Source organism: Trachypithecus francoisi, unplaced genomic scaffold, assembly GCF_009764315.1.
Source record: "Trachypithecus francoisi isolate TF-2019V2 unplaced genomic scaffold, Tfra_2.0 Lachesis_group11, whole genome shotgun sequence".
Lineage (NCBI taxonomy): Eukaryota > Metazoa > Chordata > Mammalia > Primates > Cercopithecidae > Trachypithecus > Trachypithecus francoisi.
In genome coordinates, this window is record NW_022681456.1 from 297,979 (window position 1) to 316,512 (window position 18,534).

Consider the following 18,534-nt stretch of genomic DNA (forward strand, 5'->3'; position numbering starts at 1 on the left):
TAGTTCCAGCGCGAGCGGGACGCTGGTAAATGTAGTTCTCTGCGCGTTCCCTTCCGCGGTGGGGCCGTGTCCACCTCGGCACTGCGAGGTCCGAGGGGTAAGGGAGTGTGCAGCGGGGGCGGGACGACTAGGCGGCGGGGCTGGAAGCGGCCTCTGTGTCTCCGCCGGGGGTCGCGGTGACCCCGCTGCGGACCGGCTAGCGGTGACCCCAGCGCGCACGAGCTGGCTGCCGGCCGGGGCCAGAAAGGCCTGCGGGGCGGCTGGGCGCATGCGCGGACGGCGGGCCTCGGGCGGGGGCCCTGGGGGCGCGCGGGGGTGGGAGGCAGCGGGCGGGGTGGGGGGCTGTAGGGCGGGAGGCGGCGGGGCGCTGAATGTGGGTGTCGGGGGAGATTTGGGGTCAGCTGGGCGATTCACTGGCGGCCTATGGAGGTCGCTGTAGACTTGGGGTGCAGCGCGGGCGGGGCAGGGGGACGCGAGGCTGCTCTTGGCCCTAGGGGAGAGGGGCCCCTGGGAGGCCGTGTGGAGGATTTGTCTGCAGCAGTTAGGACTCTGCTGATCCATGATTTGGATGCCTTGTGGTGAGCATTGGAGGCCAGCGGGGTGAATGATGAGGCTTCTGCGGGGGTCTGCTTGGGAGGGTTTAGGGGTTCGCTTGTGTGGGTTCCGTTCACTGAAGCCTGCCGGCTGTGATTGTTGAATTTCACCAGAGCCTTGTGCTCCTGGAAACAGTGAAGGCTGAGGAATTTCCCACCCTTTTGGGTTCCAGGAGATGACTCACTGCAAAGACCCCCCTTCCCTATATGATTTAGGTCAGCCTCCAGGATGCCCCTTGTTCACACAGACCCGCCACGTTGCTGTCGCTTGCCTCATCAGTGACTGGCTGAACTCCACTGAGCGGTCGGTGCAAAATGTTCTTTAACCAAACTTTAGCTAAGCTTCTTTCCTTTCCCCATTTTCTTGAGCTTTGGCCCATCCCCGGCCTGAGCCAACACACAGTCTCGGCAGAGAACAGGCTGGCTCAGGGTCGGGCTTTCTCTGCTTTGCTGTCTGGTCGCACGAACTTCCACCTCGCGTGTCAGGCCTGGTCTTTGCTACCCTTGTTCACATCTCTCTATGAAAGAAAATCCCTTTTTGCTTTGCAGAGATGCACGTGAGTCTCGTGGCTTCAGGGTTCTTCCCAGAAGCCCCTTCTCCTTCCCCTTCCCAACCCTCTTCCGCGTCTTTTTTCCCCACTTCCAATATAACCTTTTGGAGCCGTCTTTGCTGTGTCCAGTCGCATGTTTTATTTGACAGCTGAATAACGGTGGTTGCTGTTTCATCCCATCTCCAACAGCGGAGGCGAGTATGGGGTGGCCTGTGCTGGCGAGTGGCTGGGGTTGGTTTCTGTGCTTGTGTTTGGGGATCTTATGATTGAAGCACTAGGAATGGGGGCGCTGTGTGTTTGTGACAAGGGTGTCTGGATGTAAGTTAATGTTGGACCCGTTGCAGGTTGTGAGTGCGTGGACAACGGGGTCATACTTGGCGTCATTGGAGCGGCCTGTGGCGTCCACATTTGTGCACAGCCCCACAATCCCTTTCCAGGTGGTGTTTGGGAAGGGCTATGGGAGTGTCAGTGAATGCTCCAGCATGGAGTGGATTAGAGAATGGGGTGTCATGGGGCAAATGCTTGGGGCCCCCAGGGATAAGGGATTAGGGATTGCTTGGCATTGAGTGACGGGTCCAATTTAGGTGGTCTGTGGCGCAAGTCTGAGAATGTCAGTTATTGGGGAGGGGCTCTATGAGCGCGTAACCTGGGCACCTGATAAAGTGAGTGAATGGAGACTGGTGTGTTCGTCCCAGGACAGAAGCCCCTTCTCCTCCCCTCCCCACCTCACCTGCAGGGGTGACTGAAGCCCCTTCTCCTCCCCTCCCCACCCTTGTCCCCCCTACACCCTTCTCCTCCCCTCCCTACCCTTCTCTTCCCCTCCCTACTCTTCTCCCCTCCCCACCCTTCTCTTCCTCTCCCTCCCCAGCTCACCTGCAGGAGTGTCTGAGTTCTGTGGGGATCCTTTGGGACTCAGTGTTTGGGGTTTCAGTCTGTGGTGATTCTTTTTTTTTTTTTTTTTTTCTGAGACGGAGTCTCGCTCTGCCGCCCAGGCTGGAGTGCTGTGGCCAGATCTCAGCTCACTGCAAGCTCCGCCTCCCGGGTTCACGCCATTCTCCTGCCTCAGCCTCCCGAGTAGCTGGGACTACAGGCGCTCGCCACCTCGCCCGGCTAATTTTTTTGTATTTTTTAGTGGAGACGGGGTTTCACCGTGTTAGCCAGGATGGTCTCGATCTCCTGACCTCGTGAGCCGCCCGTCTCGGCCTCCCAAAGTGCTGGGACTACAGGCTTGAGCCACGGCGCCCGGCCTTAGTCTGTGGTGATTCTTAAGTGGGGGTTTGGGGGTGCCGGTGATGATGGTGTCTGGGCATCTGTATTTAAAAGCCGTGTGGGAGTCACTGGGGTCCAGTCATCAGTTGGGCCTGTAGGGTGACTCTGCCTGGCCCATGGGGTCTATGGTATGACACAGGAATGGTAAAGGCCAGGTGAGTGTCTGGGGCCTGTGGACTCTGCCTGGCCCATGGGGTCTATGGTATGACACAGGAATGGTAAACGCCAGGTGAGTGTCTGGGGCCTGTGGAGGGTTAGGAATAAAGGGTCCAGTGTGCATCGTTGAGTGGGGGATGGTTTTGTTGGCTGGTGCCCTGTGCATTGGCTTTGTTATTTGAGGGTGTTGGAACTAGGTGAGAAGGAGCTTGTTCGTATCAGTGACTGGGTACCAGAGATGACTGAAGGACTGATGGGGTGGGCAGTGAGGTCTGTGAGGAGGAATGATCGGAGGGCTTGGGAGTTTGATGTTTGGGGTGAATGCCAAGCATGCATGCAAGTGTCTGTGATTGATGTGTGGGTGGGTGAGGGCGAGAAATCGGGGACCCTGTGGGTGTCAGTGAGAGGGAAGCCTGGGGAGCCTAATGGTTTCTTTGCCATTTGCGACGAATGTGGAGTTAGAAGTTTGTGGCCTCAACATCACCCAAAGTCTGCTGGCGACTGAGGAATGAGAAGAGACAGGTTAAGAGTGTATAAAGAGTGGGGGCCAGGGGGCCAATTGCAACATGAAGGCTGCAAAAGGCCCAGAGTTCTGGTCTCCACTCTGTTTATTGAGTACAATCACTTAGATCTACGGAGCAGACGTTCAGGGCGAAACGGTGAAAGGGAGGCAGTGCGTCGTACGTGTAATCTATAGCAGTGGCGGTTTAAATGAATCTCCTTTGTGCTCAAACAGCATATTTTTAACTTCTCGGAGAGTAGCTAGTGGGAGTGGGCTTAACTAGGAACCTGCACGTCTGGCCACATTCCAGTGCTTCAGAGGCGTGTCTTTCTCCTTAAACACAGTGTTCATGGATAACAGCGCAAGTCTCGCTCAGAACATGGGAACGTGATGGCAATAAGAAGGCATTCCTCCTCAGGCCTCTTGTGGCGTTCCACAACTTATTATCCCATATTTTTATGGCCAGTTAATACAAGCACCCCATAAGCCTTTCCACCAACAGATACCAGGCGTGAGCTACATTGGTCTCTGCCTCCTGCTCTCTGCAGGTGCCAGGCGCGAGCTACACTGATGTCTGCTTCCGCAGGTGCCAGGCGCGAGCTACACTGGTCCCCGCCTCCTGTGCCCTGCAGGTGTGGATGCTGCTGGCTGTGCACCGTGGGGTTCCTGAGCGTGCAGTCACCTGGGAACTGCTCTTGTCTAATTCTCCAACCCTCAGCCTGCCTCTGGGGTAAGTGGGAGACTGCACAGAGGGGTGGTGTCTGCCTCTACTCTTTTTTCTCAGTTGCCCTGGGGAAAAACCCGGCCATTTGCTAATATCCAGTCCTAACTTTCCTCCCTCATTTGAGGCAGGGGAGTGGACACTTCAGTCATTGCTTACTCTATTTCTGTGGGACAGTGAAGACAGACAAAGATAAGAAAAGGGTCCTTGCTGTAGGCCTTCTCGCTCAGTTTACCTCACTTTCTGGAAAGGTGCCGCTGGCCTTGTGCCACTCAGTATCTTCCTGGCTAGCTGGTTAGCCCCTGGCCTGTGGGGCCCTTGCCGTGTGCTGGGGAGTCACCTGCTTCAGCCCTGGGAGCTTCGGCACTGCTCGGCAACCATGCCTGGGCCATGTGGCCTCACCCCGCAGGTGTAGACGGTGATTGCTAGACAAATGTTGCTTGGCAGGATTGTTATGTAAGGTAGATTTTCGGTCCCTCTTGTCCCCAAGTTTACAGGAAACTTTTTTTGAACATTTCCTTTCAAACTCATTCTGATGAAGGAAAGAGCATCCCTGTGCAGCTGCATGTCCTTGAATTCTTTGGCTCTGACTCCATGTGTGGCTTAATCTAAGTGGCCTGGTCCATGGGCAGTGAAGAAATGTAAAGTGTAAGCATTCACATGCACCAGAATGTGGTACTTCTTGAGTTCATTATGCTTATTTTCAATCTTGGTCAGTCTTTTCCATCTTCTGCCTAAGATGATAACTTTTGTGCAGTTTGTGGTCTTTGAAAAAGTTTTAAAAATAATGGTTATACTGAGTTACCCGATTATTTGGCCTGTTGGGGAAATAAACCTAAAATCTGCCAACCCAGAAGACCTCCCCACACAAGTAGAAAATAAAGAAAAAAATTTTCTTATTGAATAAAAGTTCGACGAGGCCAGACATGGTGGCTCACACCGGTAGTCCCAGCACTTCGGGAGACTGAGGCCAGTGGATCACTTGAGCCCAGGAGTTCAAGGACAACCTGGGCAACAAGGCACAACCCCGTCTCTACAAAAAATACAAAAATTAGCTGGGTGTGGTGGCGCACACCTGTGGTCCCAGCTACTCAGGAGGCTGAGGTGGGAGAATTCACATGAGCCCAGGAAGGTCGAGGCTGCGGTGAGCCAAGATCATGCCACTGCACTCCAGCCTGGGTGACAGCAAGACCTGTCTCAAAAAAAGAATGTGGCCGGGCATGGTGGCTCACGCCTGTAATCCCAGCACTTTGGGAGGCCGAGGCGGGTGGATCACCTGAGGTCAGGAGTTCGAGACCAGCCTGGCCAATATGGCGAAACCCCGTCTCTACTAAAAATACAAAAAATTAGCCGGGTGTGGTGGCGGGTGCCTGTAATCCCAGCTACTTGGGAGTCTGAGGCAGGATAATCGCTTGAACCCTGGAGACGGAGGTTGCAGTGAGCCGAGATCATGCCACTGCACTCCAGCCTGGGCTACAAGAGCAAAACTGAGCCTCTTAAAAAACAAACAAAAAAACCGGGGGTGAATCTCTTTCTCTGTTTGGCATGAGGGAAAATTGGGGCTTTTTCCTCCTTTTAAATCTATATTTGCCCTTCCAGGCCTGTGAGCTCACATTCCCCTTGGGGTGTCAGCTGCTCCCACACATTGTCTGGAGATACGTGTTGGGGAAAGGCTGAAGGCCAGGCTTTAGTCTCTAAAACTTCTGATGATTTGAAGCAGAGGGGCGTTCAGGGGCCCAGGACCAAGGGGAGACCTGGGAATCATGCCCCCTCTTCCAGCTGTGAGCTGCCCCCATTCTGGGCAGCTCGTGAGTTGACACTCCCAGCCCTGGGATGCTGGAGGCAGGAGGTCAGAAAATACCCAAAGAACAGCTGCAGCCCTTACCCCTCCATGATTCCTCAGCTCTGCAGGGATTGGGGTCTGCCTCAGGTACCCCTTGGAAACCAGCAGCCTGGGCTGTTACTGCTGATTTCTGAAGAAAGTGCAGGCGGTATCTGTTCCAGTGTGAACTGGGGAAGAGGCAACATAAGACGCTCCCTGCCTTGTGTCTTGCTGCCCCCTCTGGCTCCCATCTACTGTAGGCTGCAGCCAGGCCCTGCTCAGCCTCAAACTCATGCCTCAGCTTCACCCCACCCTGTGTCTGTCCAGGGGTGTCTCTTTCTTTTTTTACTCTTACATTAGTTCCTCTGATCTATGTTTTCCTTTTGTTCCTGGCTGGTTTGGGGGTGGGGGCCAGAACCCCAGGCTGATTCACCATCTCCATCTAAAGGCCATTTTCTGTTTACCACCCTGCCTGGAAATAAGTTGCGTTTTACTCTGTAGCACTTAACACAAATAACTGGATTTAGGTACCTCCAGGAAATATTTCTGTGGAATGAATAAGCCCTCATTGCATTTCCAGAGCTGCATGCTGTCTGTGCTGAGCAGTTCGGTGTAGGGGTGGTCCTCGGGAGGCGTCTGCTTGAACCAGCCAGGTGAGTGGTTTCCATTTGGCATTGATGGGTGGAGCCAGGGTGGTTAAGTTCAGTGTGTGCTGCAGACCTGGCCTAGATGCAGGTCAGATGCGATGGAGACATGCCAGTAGCTCACATTCCACTCTGCTTCCCACCTGCTAGGCCTGATGTGAACCTACCCAACATCTAGTTTGAGGGTTTAAATAATCTGAACTCCCAGCAAGAACACCAAGATTTAGGTTTCCAAATTAATTAGATCATCTAAAATAAAATGTCTACTGCATCCACAGGCAGTAACCCCCTGGAACAAGACAATTCATGTGAGATAAGAAAGAAGAGCCCACAAGACCAAGAATGCATTCTCAGTTTACAGACCACTGACCAGAGACCACTCCAGGGTGTCAAGACTAAGAGAAGTCACAAAACAGCGGGTTTCCCAAGAGCAGTGGAAAATGATCCAGTCACAGGTGGGTTATCGGTTTATCCTCTGTTTCGTGGATGTGATGAGGCTTATGGAAATCTCTGCAACACACAGAAGGGTCTAAATACATTTAAATAAGAGAAAATATAAGCTTGGGAAACAAGATGTCAAAAGAAGCACATAGTAGATTATAGAATCATACAAAAGTCTCAGCTGGGCATGGTGGCTCACGCCTGTAATTCCAGCCCTTTGGGAGGCCAAGGAGGGCAGATCATTTAAGGCCAGGAGTTTGAGACCAACGTGGCCAATATGGCAAAACCCCGTCTCTACTGAAAATACAAAAATTAGCCTCCCAGCTACTAGGGAAGCTGAGGCATGAGAATCACTTGAACCCAGGAGATGGAGATTGCAGTGAGCTGGGATTACATCAGCACACTCCAACCGGGGTGACAGAGTTAGAAAAAGAGTCATACAAAAGTCTTAAAGTTGGGAGAGATCAATAAGAAATGGGATCCTGCCGGGCGCGGTGGCTCACGCCTATAATCCCATCACTTTGGGAGGCCGAGGCAGGCAGATCATGAGGTCAGGAGATCGAGACCATCCTGGCTAACACGGTGAAACCCCGTCTCTACTAAAAATACAAAAAATTAGCCAGGCGTGGTGGCGGCACCTGTAGTCCCAGCTCTTTGGGAGGCTGAGGCAGGAGAATGGCGTGAACCCGGGAGGCGGAGCTTGCAGTGAGCCGAGACTGGGTCACTGCACTCCAGCCTGGGCAACAGAGCGAGACTCCATCTCAAAAAAAAAAAAAGAATTCAGAAAACAGTTTCTTTGAGGACTGAGGTGGGTCTTGCATGCACATCCTACCTTCTTCGCGGACTGAGATGAGGTCTTGAGTGTACATCCTACCTAGATTTCAGTTTTAGGAAAGAAACTTTTAAATCATCTGGCAGAATTGATCATTAGGAAACCTTTAAATGGTGCCTGTAAGTATTCTCTCCACTGGAATGTTGATGTGTTTTGGGTAGCTGCTCCTGTTGGCAAAGGCTTGGCGTGCAGGGATCTGCGTTCCGCTCTGTTTCCATACTTTGTTGACTTAAAAAACAGGCTGTGGTGTCCCCTCACCTTTCAGAGGAATTCTTACCACCTACTAGCCTCTCTCCTCTCACCCTTTCCCTACTTTCTTTCCTTTCTTCCTAATATTTTCTTTTTTTGATGTTCAGTTCTACACCAGGAGTGGTACCATTGCACTCCAGCCTGGGCAGTGGAGCGAGACACTGTCTCAAAAAAATAAATAAATAAAGGAATAAAGTATGGCTACTCCATAGGCAGAGGAGGGCATTCCCGAAAGCAGGAGGAGGAAGGCGCCCACCCTAGGTACAAAGCTCGTTTATACGTAGGATAACAACGACAGTCACAGGGAGATGTGCTCAGCTACAAGAGTTTGTGATAAAGGATTGATTTTCTTAATTATTGTATAAGAATCAATATTATTATCTTTAAAGCAACATTAGAAATGCTTTTGTTCTCAAGACATGGGGACATCAGGACATTCCTGGGCATAGGTCTGTTTAGTAAACATTATTAATCTTTTCCCTGAACAGTAAACATCTAGAAGCCAGGAATACCTCACATCCTGGCAATGCTGCCCAGCAAGTTCCAGCCTCATTTGCCCTCACTCAAGATGGAGTCGCTTTGGTTCTAATGCCTCTGACAAAGGGCCAGTTGCGTCAGGCAGATGTGGGGATAGACTCCTTGCCCTCAGCCGAGGGAGCACTGAACAAAAAGCTCCAGCAGTTGTTTTGGACCCTGGGGTAGGGAAGGAGGAGCTGGGAGTAGAAAAGTACCAGGTACTGAGTCAAAGTGGGGAAAAGTGTCTTCAGGGTTCTCCCCAACCCCAACGAGGAGGTCATGCATTAGCACCTGAGAAAGGCCTCAGGAGACTGGAGTGCAGGTGCCTGGGTAAGAAGGGCAGACGTGTGAGATCATGACCCCTGACTGCAGCTCCCCTCAGAGACCAGAGTGCTCTGGCCGTGCACAAGGTCTGTTGGGAGGGCAGTTTTCCCCTGAGGCCTGCCGGGTAAAGCCTTGGTAATTGCCTGTGCTTACACCTGGACATGCACTACGGGTTTTAACCAGGAGCTGAACTCCTTGACTCCACTCCTTGATTTGTTAGGACCTAAGTGTGAAACAGGCTACCTCATCATGGACCCCAATAGGTCAGACTTTGAGGGGCCATGACAATAACCAGGTAAATCGTCTGAGGCAACAGCAGACCACGGCTATGATGATGCCACTCCAGGCAAGACGGTCGGGTCTGGAGGAGTGAACATGGCCTCAGCAGTCACTCGGCAGTCGCCATGCCAGGAAAGATGCCTCACAGCCCACTGGAGAGCCAGAAGAATCTGTGTGTATCTTCTTTTTCTTTTTGAGACGGAGTCTCGCTCTGTCACCCAGGCTGGAGTGCAGTGGCGCGATCTTGGCTCACTGCAAGCTCCGCCTCCCGGGTTTACGCCATTCTCCTGCCTCAGCCTCCCGGGTAGCTGGGACTACAGGCGCCCGCCACCTCGCCTGGCTAATTTTTGTATTTTTTAGTAGAGACGGGGTTTCACCGGGTTAGCCAGGATGGTCTCGATCTCCTGACCTCGTGATCCACCCGCCTCAGCCTCCCAAAGTGCTGGGATTACAGGCTTGAGCCACCGCGCCCGGCCTGTGTGCATCGTCTTTACCTGGCCTGAGGCATCAATTCAGGCACAGCAGAACTCTGGCCAGAAAGTTGAACATGACCTGAATGTCTTCCAGGCTGAGACAGGTCCTGAGTGTAATCCCAGAGGGCACACGTGGTCCCCTAGAAACAAAGACCGTCTCAAGGTCAGATGCCCCAGCTGGGCACGCACGCCTCAGGTTGTGAGGTTAACAAGGATCCAACATGCCTTCCCAGGGTCAGGCCTCTGTCCAGTCTGGATCATTGGGTGTAGGCCTTGGCTTTAGAAGGCCTGCCTGGGACTAAGTTCCAAACCATTTTGTTTATCCATGACACCAGTTTGTTAGTCCACTCCTTATCAGAGTGTGTACAGTCTCTGGAGGAGTTCTGCACAGAGCCCGGGAGCCGAGGCAGTCCTCTGCCTCTCCTCCTCAGCACCTTGAGGAAGCCAAGGTGTGGGCTCAGCAGCTGGTCCAAGTCCACAGCAGCCACAGTCCATCGAAAGGCAGCATGAGGAGCTCTTGTGTTTGGTTTTTTTAGGAGGAGTAGAAAGCTTTTAGGAGCAGGTCTGAAAAATAAAGATCATTATTGTTTTTCCCCTTCCCGAGTCTCCCCAGGTGCCAGTTTTGTTTTGTTTTTCTGTTATCTGTGTCCCATGTAGTAATCAAAACTTAAGAACAAAATATCCCCCGTTTTCATTCATGCGTGCCGTCTGGAAAGGTTGTATACTAGAGGGACAAAATATTTTTATGTAACTTAACCAAAAAGATGTATCATGTTTAAGAATTGGTGAGCACGGCCGGGCGCGGTGGCTCAAGCCTGTAATCCCAGCACTTTGGGAGGCCGAGACGGGCGGATCACGAGGTCAGGAGATCAAGACCATCCTGGCTAACACGGTGAAACCCTGTCTCTACTAAAAAATACAAAAAACTAGCCGGGCGAGGTGGCGGGCGCCTGTAGTCCCAGCTACTCGGGAGGCTGAGGCAGGAGAATGGCGTAGACCCGGGAGGCGGAGCTTGCAGTGAGCTGAGATCAAAAAAAAAAAAAGAATTGGTGAGCACAAAATCCTGAACTTTTAAAAGGTTTAACAATAGGTTTACATAATCTCCTGTCTGTTTGAGTCTTCAGAAGGGGATGAAAGGGCCTTGCCTCTTGCCTTGTGGAGTCTGAGATATCTGTAACTGGAGGAGAAGGGCGCGAGATGGAGGGCAGCCTGGAGGAGAGGGGCGCGAGATGGAGGGCAGCCTGGAGAGGGGTGCGTGATGGAGGGCAGCCTGGAGGAGAGGGGCGCGAGATGGAGGGCAGCCTGGAGAGAGGGGCGCGAGATGGAGGGCAGCCTGGAGAGGGGTGCGTGATGGAGGGCAGCCTGGAGGAGAGGGACGCGAGATGGAGGGCAGCCTGGAAAAGGAGCCTGATGGAGGGCAGCCTGGAGAGGGGTGCGTGATGGAGGGCAGCCTGGAGAAGGAGCCTGATGGAGGGCAGCCTGGAGGTACCCATGGGAAGTGCCCCGTGGGGAACAGCTGCATGAGGCCTGAGGCCACTTGCCTGAGCTGCGTAGTCCAGGCTGCGGTTATCTTGTCCCCTCCCAGCAGCCAACAAAGTTGTCCATCACAACACTCAGTTACCCTGTTGCTTGTGGGCAATATGGTTCCTCAGACCCCCATGATTGGGCCCATTGATGTGTAGCTTGGGCTGGGGCTGTTCTCAGACGCAGTGCGCTCAGGAAACCTGAACAGGAAGCAGATCTGGTCGTGTCGGGCCTGCATAGTGTGGCCCAAGTCAGTGGAATGTGTGGGGTTGGCTGGGCCAAACCACAAGGAAACAGCGAAACATTCATCTATCTGCCAAGGATGTCATGGCCCATCGACCTGGGAATCTGCCCTTGGGCAGCGTTAGCCTTGACCGGAGTCTGGAAAGCGGGACAGCTGTTTCCTGTGATTCACCATCTTCTGAGAGCAGAAGCAGCACGCGCGGAGGCTCGGTCTAGGCCGTGTCTGCATCTCTGTGGGACGTTTCTCGTGGCTCCATAAGGAGGCGGTCAGTCATGTATCTGCTTGTTCTGGAGTGAAAAACATCTTAGTCTGCATTTAGGAAGTGCAGTTGGGTGGTTGTGTTTCTTGGGTCAGCACTGGAGTCTTTTTGGTGAGCACCGGTATGAGTAACAAAATGCTTCTTAGGAGCAGAACTGATTTTTATCTAAATGTCTTGTTCTCAGGAACAGAAAACCAAATGTTCTCTTGTTGGGGACCAGCCTCAACACCACCCGCAGGGTACCCAAAGTCCAGTGGTGACAAAGGAATGAGAAGAGACAGGTTAAGCGTTCATAAAGGGGCCGGGCACGGTGGCTCACGCCTGTAATTCCAGCACTTTGGGAGGCCGAGGGGGGGGGTGGATCACCTGAGGTCAGGAGTTCGAGACCAGCCTGGCCAATATGACGAAACCCCGTCTCTACTAAAAATACAAAAAAATTAGCCAGGCGTGGTGGTGGGTGCCTGTAGTCCCAGCTGCTCAGGAGGCTGAGGCAGGAGAATGGCGTGAACCTGGGAAGCGGAGCTTGCAGTGAGCAGAGATCCTGCCACTGCCCTGCAGCCTGGGCGACACAGTGACAGTCCGTCTCAAAAAACAAAAAAAAAAATTCTTGGCCGGGCGCGGTGGCTCAAGCCTGTAATCCCAGCACTTTGGGAGGCCGAGACGGGCGGATCACGAGGTCAGGAGATCGAGACCATCCTGGCTAACACGGTGAAACCCCGTCTCTACTAAAAATACAAAAACTAGCCGGGCGAGGTGGCGGGCGCCTGTAGTCCCAGCTACTTGGGAGGCTGAGGCAGGAGAATGGCGTAAACCCGGGAGGCGGAGCTTGCAGTGAGCTGAGATCCGGCCACTGCACTCCAGTCCGGGCGACAAGCGAGACTCCACCTCAAAAAAAAAAAAAAATTCTTAAAGGTGGGAGCCCGGCGGCCGGTTGCAAAATGGAGGCTGCAAAAGGCACCAAGTGTGGTCTCCACACTATTACTGAGTACAGTCACTTAGATCTAAGAAGCAGAAGTTCAGGGGTGAAACAGTGAAAGGGGGTGGTGTGTCATACACCTAATCTATAGCAGTGGTGGTTTGGGTAAATTTTATTTATGCTGAAGCAGCGTAAACTTAACTGCTGATTTATTCTCTAACTTACCGGAGAGCAGCTGTGGGGAGTGGGCCTAACTAGCAGCCGGCATATCTGGCCACATTCCAGTGCTTCAAAGGAGTGTCTTTGTCCTTGAACACGGTGTTTATAGATAAGGGAGCAGGTCTTGCTCTGAGCATGGGAACATGATGGCAATTAGAAGACTCCTCCTCAGAGGCCTCTCGTGGCTTTCCACAGCTTATTGCCCCATATTTTTATGGCCAGTTTATGCAGGCACCCCACAAGCCCTTTTCCCAGCATTCTCTGTTCTTATTTATAAGTGGCAGCAAAACATTGGGTACATGTGTACACGAAGATGGGACCAGTAGACACTGGGGACCTCAAACGTGGGGAGGGAGGGAAGAGGGAAGCCTGTTGTGTTTTGTGCTCACCACATGGGTGACAGGATCATTCGCACCCCAAACCTCAGCATTACACAGTAAACCCATGGAACAAACCTGCACATCCTTTGAATACTGTCCCACGTGTGGATGGGCCACCGTCCCTATCCATTCACTCATTGAAGGACATCTTGGTTGCTTCCACTTTTTAGCAGTTTTGAATAAAGCATTCATCTCCATATAGGTTTGAACATAAATTTTCAGGTGATTGTAAGTTTTCAATTCACTACTTGAGTAAATGCCTAGGATTGGAATTGCTGGTTGTGTGGTAAGTCTGTGTTCAACTTTGTAAGAAACTGCCAAAATGTTTTCCAAAGCTGCTGTACATTTGACATGCCCACCACAATGAATGAGAGTTGCTGTTGCTCTGAATCCTCACTGATATTTGTCAGGTGTGTGTGTGTGTGTATGTGTGTGTGTGTGTTTAGTTTTAGCCTTCTAATAAGTACATAGTAGTATTTCGTTATAGTTTTAATTTGCATTCTCCTTTTGACATGATACTGAACATCTTTTCCTATGTGTACTTTCCATCCATGCATTTTCTTTTTTTTTTTTTGAGTCAGAGTTTCACTCTTGTCGCCCAGGCTGGAGTGCCATAGCACAACCTTGGCTCACTGCAACCTCTGCCTCCCAGGTTCAAGCAATTATCCTCCCTCAGTCTCCCCAGTAGGTAGGATTACAGGTGTGCATCACCACACCCAGCTAATTTTTGTATTTTTAGTAGAAATGGGGTTTCACCGTGTTGGCCAGGCTGGTCTCAAACTCCTGACCTCAGATGATCCTCCTGCCTCGGCCTCCCAAAGTGCTGGGATTACAGGCGTGGCATGAGCCACCATGCCTGGCCACCATCCATGTGTTTTCTTTGGTGAAATGTCAAGATATTTTGCTAATTTTTAAAATGGGATTATTTTCTTATTAATAGTTCTTTATATCCTGGATATGAGTGCTTTAGCAGATATGTAATTTGCAAATAATTTTCTCTTAGTCTGTGCCATATCTTCTATTTCTCTTAACATTGTTTTTCACAGAACAAAAGTTCTTAATTTTGAAAAAGTCCAATTTATCAAATTTTTTTCTTAAATCGATCAGGCCTTTGGTGCTGTATCTAACTCATTGCCAAACCCAAAGTCATACAGGTTTTCTTTGGTTTTATTCTAAAAGGTTTATAGTTTTTTATGTTTAGGTCTGTGGTCCATTTTGAGTTAGTTTTGATATAAGGTGTGAGGTATGTGTTGAGATCTCTTCTTTTGCTTATGAGTATAAAATTCTGACATTATTTGTCACAAAGACTGTAGAATTGCTTTTTGTACTCTTGTGAAACAATTGAGTATATTTGTAGGGGCTTATTTTCAAGTTCTCTGTTCTGTTCCAATAACCTGTGTTTTTATCCTTTCACAAATTCCATCCTATCTTAATTACTGTGCTCGTATAGGAAATCTTGAAATCAAGTAATGTGAGTCCTTTTATGTTTAAACTATTTGGAAGATAAATGTGCCTCTTTCATAGGCAGCATATAGCTGGGTTGCTTTATATTTTCCATTTCTGTTCTTTTGCTTCATTATGAATTTCTTCTGGTCTGTCTTCCAATTCACTTATTCCCTCTTCATGTTTTTCTAATCTACTCTTAAGCCCTTCCGTTGACTTCTTAACTTTATTTACTATGCACTTTATCTCTAGGAGTTGTATTTCATTCTTTTTCAAATCCGCTTATTCATTTGTATAGTCTTCTGATTCTTTTTCATACTTTCATTAGCATCTTTTATTTATTTGAGTATATTAAATATTTATTTTATATTCTGTGCTGACAGTTCAAATATCTCAAGTCTTTTATACCTCTCCTGTCTTTTTTAAAAATTAGATTTCTCAGGCCGGGCAAGGTGGCTCACACCTGTAATCCCAGCACTTTGGGAGGCTGAGGCGGCCGGATCACCTGAGGTCAGGAGTTCAAGACCAGCCTGACCAACATGGCAAAACCCCATCTCTACTGAAAATATAAAAATTGGTCGGGCGCGGTGGCTCACACCTGTAATCCCAGCACTTTGGGAGGCCGAGGCGGGCGGATCACAAGGTCAGGAGATCGAGACCACGGTGAAACCCCGTCTCTACTAAAAATACAAAAAAAAAAAAAAGCCGGGCGCCATGGCGGGCGCCTGTAGTCCCAGCTACTCGGGAGGCTGAGGCAGGAGAATGGCGGGAATCCGGAAGCGGAGCTTGCAGTGAGCCAAGATAGTGCCACTGTACTCCAGCCTGGTGGACAGAGCGAGACTCCGTCTCAAAAAAAAAAAAAGAAAATATAAAAGTTACCTGGGCGTCGTGGCGTGTGCCTGTAATCTCAGCTATTTGGGAGGCTGAGGCAGGAGAATCACTTGAACCCGGGAGGCAGAGGTTGCAGTGAGCCAAGATCGCATCATTGCGTTCCAGCCTGGGCAACAGAGTAAGACTCCATCTCAAAATAAATAAGTAAATAAGTAGATTTCTTTTCTTTTTTGTTTATTTATTTATTTATTTTTTGAGATAGAGTATCACTCTTGTCGCCTAGGCTGCAGTGCAGTGGTGCAATCTCAGCTCTCTGCAACCTCCACCTCCTGGGTTCAAGTGATTCTCCTGTCTCAGCCTCCTGAGTAGCTGGGAATACAGGCGCATGCCACCATGCCCAGCTAATTTTTGCACTTTTAGTAGAGACAGAGTTTCCCCATGTTGGCCGGGCTGGTCTCGAACTCCTGACCTCAGGTGATCCACCCACCTCAGCCTCCCAAAATGTTGGGATTGCAGGCATGAGCCACCGCACCCAGCCAATTTTTTTTTTAATGTGTGCATTCTGGTTTCTCTTTTACTCTGTACTCATTTTTCTTGAACCATTATTTGTGAGAATTATTTGGCTCTCTTTCTCTAAATAGAATTTGCATTTGATTCTGCTGGATGCCTGAATGCACGTGACCCTCAAAAACACTTTAGAACTCTGTGCTTAAGGTTTTTGCAAAACACATCTATACTGGAGTTCAGCCCATACACCCATATAAATCTAGCTTGTTATAGTTCTCAGGGACAATTTCTGACCTCTTTGTGTAACACTAACATTTGAGGCAAGAAATTAATTTTCTTTGATTTTTATTTTTCATTGACCCACACACAGAGTACTCCTTGTGTTCCAGCTTTATGAGGGAAAATAACCTATTAGTCCTCTATGCTTGGGCTTGTTCTAAGCCTTTCTCCTTTCTTCTATGTTCCTTGTAACTGTTGGGACAGGAATGTTCAAATTTACCTGAGTCCAAATGGAGGCTGGCCTCTGCTTACCTCTCACGTTTTCCACTTTCCCTTTTAAAGAGGCCAGGAGCTTTCCCACCGCTCCCACTCCCACTTCCTCTCTTATATTCCTGAACTTTCATCCCTGAGAAAACACACTCTCTTTCCATGCCTTTGCTCGTGGTGCTGCCTTGAGAGTGTCCTTTTCCTCATCCCTCTCTGTGACCAGGACTTTCTAAAGACCCTTCATAAGCCTTACTTCTTTATAGCACCTGAGCCAGTGTTGTCAAATCCAGTGTTTTTATCCCTGTTTTGTCTCTATATTCTGTAAATGCTAGTTTCATAGTCCTGTAACCTTACTCACTCTGGCCTGAAGGGTACTTGAGAACATGATATTTTTCTACTCATTTTTAAATTTCTGATACCTGTTATGGTTCCTGGAATCTTTTTTTCTTTTCTTTTTTGTTATTGTTTTTTTTTTGACATGGAATCTTGCTCTATTGTCCAGGCTGGAGTGCAGTGGCGCAATCTTGGCTCACTGCAACCTCCACCTCCAGTGTTCAAGGGATTCTCCTGTCTCAGCCTCCCGAGTAGCTGGGATTACAGGCGTGCACCACCACACTTGGCTAATTTTGTGTTTTTAATAGGATGGGGTTTCACCATGTTGATCAGGCTGGTCTCCAACTCCTGACCTCAGGTGATCCACCCGCCTCAGCCTCCCAAAGTGCTGGAATTTCAGGAGTGAGCCACCGCACCCAGATAGTTCCTGGAATCTTAATTGCTCAATATGTGTGTTTTGGAAGATATCTAAAATAGCTGGCCAGTTGTTCTTACTTGGGAGCAGAATCACTCCCAGAGGGAAGAGAGTGGTTTTTTGTTTGTTTTGTTATTTATTTATTTATTTGAGATAGAGTCTCACTCTGTTGCCCAGGCTGGAGTGCAGGGGTGCAATCTTGGCTCACTGCAACCTCCATCTCCCAGGTTTAAGTGATTCTTCTGCCTCAGTCTCCGTAGTAGCTGGGATTACAGGCACCCGCCACCATGCCCAGCTAAGGATGTGTGTGTGTGTGTGTATTTTTAGTAGAGATGGAGTTTCACCATGTTGGCCAGGCTGGTCTTGAATTCCTGGTCTCAGGTGATCCACCCACCTCAGCCTCCCAAAGTGCTGGGATTACAGGCATCAGCCACCATGCCCAGCCAGTGACTGAAAGATATTACTGTCATTAGCAGACAGAGGCCAGGCAATGCTGAAGGGCTTAACTGCATGCGACAATGTTGCTTAGCTAAAATTGGTTCTCAAATACCAGTGGCACCTTCTTTGAGAACCACTGTATTGTTTAAAGACAACCTATTCTGGTTTCTTGTTCAGTGGATAGGTAGATGGATGAATGAATTTACAATGATAAATATTTTTAAGCTGGGTGTGGTGGCTCATGCCTGTAATCCCAGCACTTTGGGAGTCCGAGGCAGGCAGATCACGAGGTTAGGTGTTCAAGACCAGCCTGGCCAACATGGTGAAACCCCGTCTCTACTGAAAATACAAAAATTAACTGGGCGTGGTGGCGGGCGCCTGTAATCCCAGCTACTCAGGAGGATGAGGCAGGAGAATCGTGTAAACCTGGGAGGCAGAGGTTGCAATGCGCTGGATCACACCATTGTACTCCAGTCTGGGCAACAGCGCGAGATTCTGCCTCTAAAAATATATATATAAAATATATATTTTTAAACATTTCTTGCTCAAAGCATAATTCAAGATTATTTTGGCCGGGCGCGGTGGCTCAAGCCTGTAATCCCAGCACTTTGGGAGGCCGAGACGGGCGGATCACGAGGTCAGGAGATCGAGACCATCCTGGCTAACATGGTGAAACCCCGTCTCTACTGAAAATACAAAAATTAACTGGGCGTGGTGGCGGGCGCCTGTAATCCCAGCTACTCAGGAGGATGAGGCAGGAGAATCGTGTAAACCTGGGAGGCAGAGGTTGCAATGCGCTGGATCACACCATTGTACTCCAGTCTGGGCAACAGCGCGAGATTCTGCCTCTAAAAATATATATATAAAATATATTTTTAAACATTTCTTGCTCAAAGCATAATTCAAGATTATTTTGGCCGGGCGCGGTGGCTCAAGCCTGTAATCCCAGCACTTTGGGAGGCCGAGACGGGCGGATCACGAGGTCAGGAGATCGAGACCATCCTGGCTAACATGGTGAAACCCCGTCTCTACTAAAAAATACAAAAAACTAGCCGGGCGAGGTGGCGGCGCCTGTAGTCCCAGCTACTCGGGAGGCTGAGGCAGGAGAATGGCGTAAACCCGGGAGGCGGAGCTTGCAGTGAGCTGAGATCCGGCCACTGCACTCCA

At 50.0% G+C, this 18,534-nt stretch overlaps 1 protein-coding gene across 9 annotated transcripts in view; it reads left to right on the forward strand.

Moving 5' to 3' along the window:
* The first annotated feature begins 14 nt into the window (after positions 1-14).
* ZNF605 (zinc finger protein 605) overlaps positions 15-18,534 on the forward strand; it is a 32,849-nt gene continuing 14,329 nt past the window's right edge. For 2 of the 9 annotated variants that reach the window (XM_033219976.1, XM_033219985.1), the window contains exons 1-4: positions 24-97; positions 3,620-3,801; positions 6,195-6,267; positions 6,537-6,713. In XM_033219976.1, coding sequence (XP_033075867.1) covers positions 6,699-6,713 — 15 coding nt within the window. In that variant the 5' untranslated portion in view covers positions 24-97; positions 3,620-3,801; positions 6,195-6,267; positions 6,537-6,698. Of the gene's footprint in view, positions 98-371; positions 579-3,619; positions 3,802-6,194; positions 6,268-6,536; positions 6,714-18,534 lie in introns of those variants that run through there. The other 7 variants (XM_033219979.1, XM_033219978.1, XM_033219981.1 and 4 more) reach the window with 7 other exon arrangements.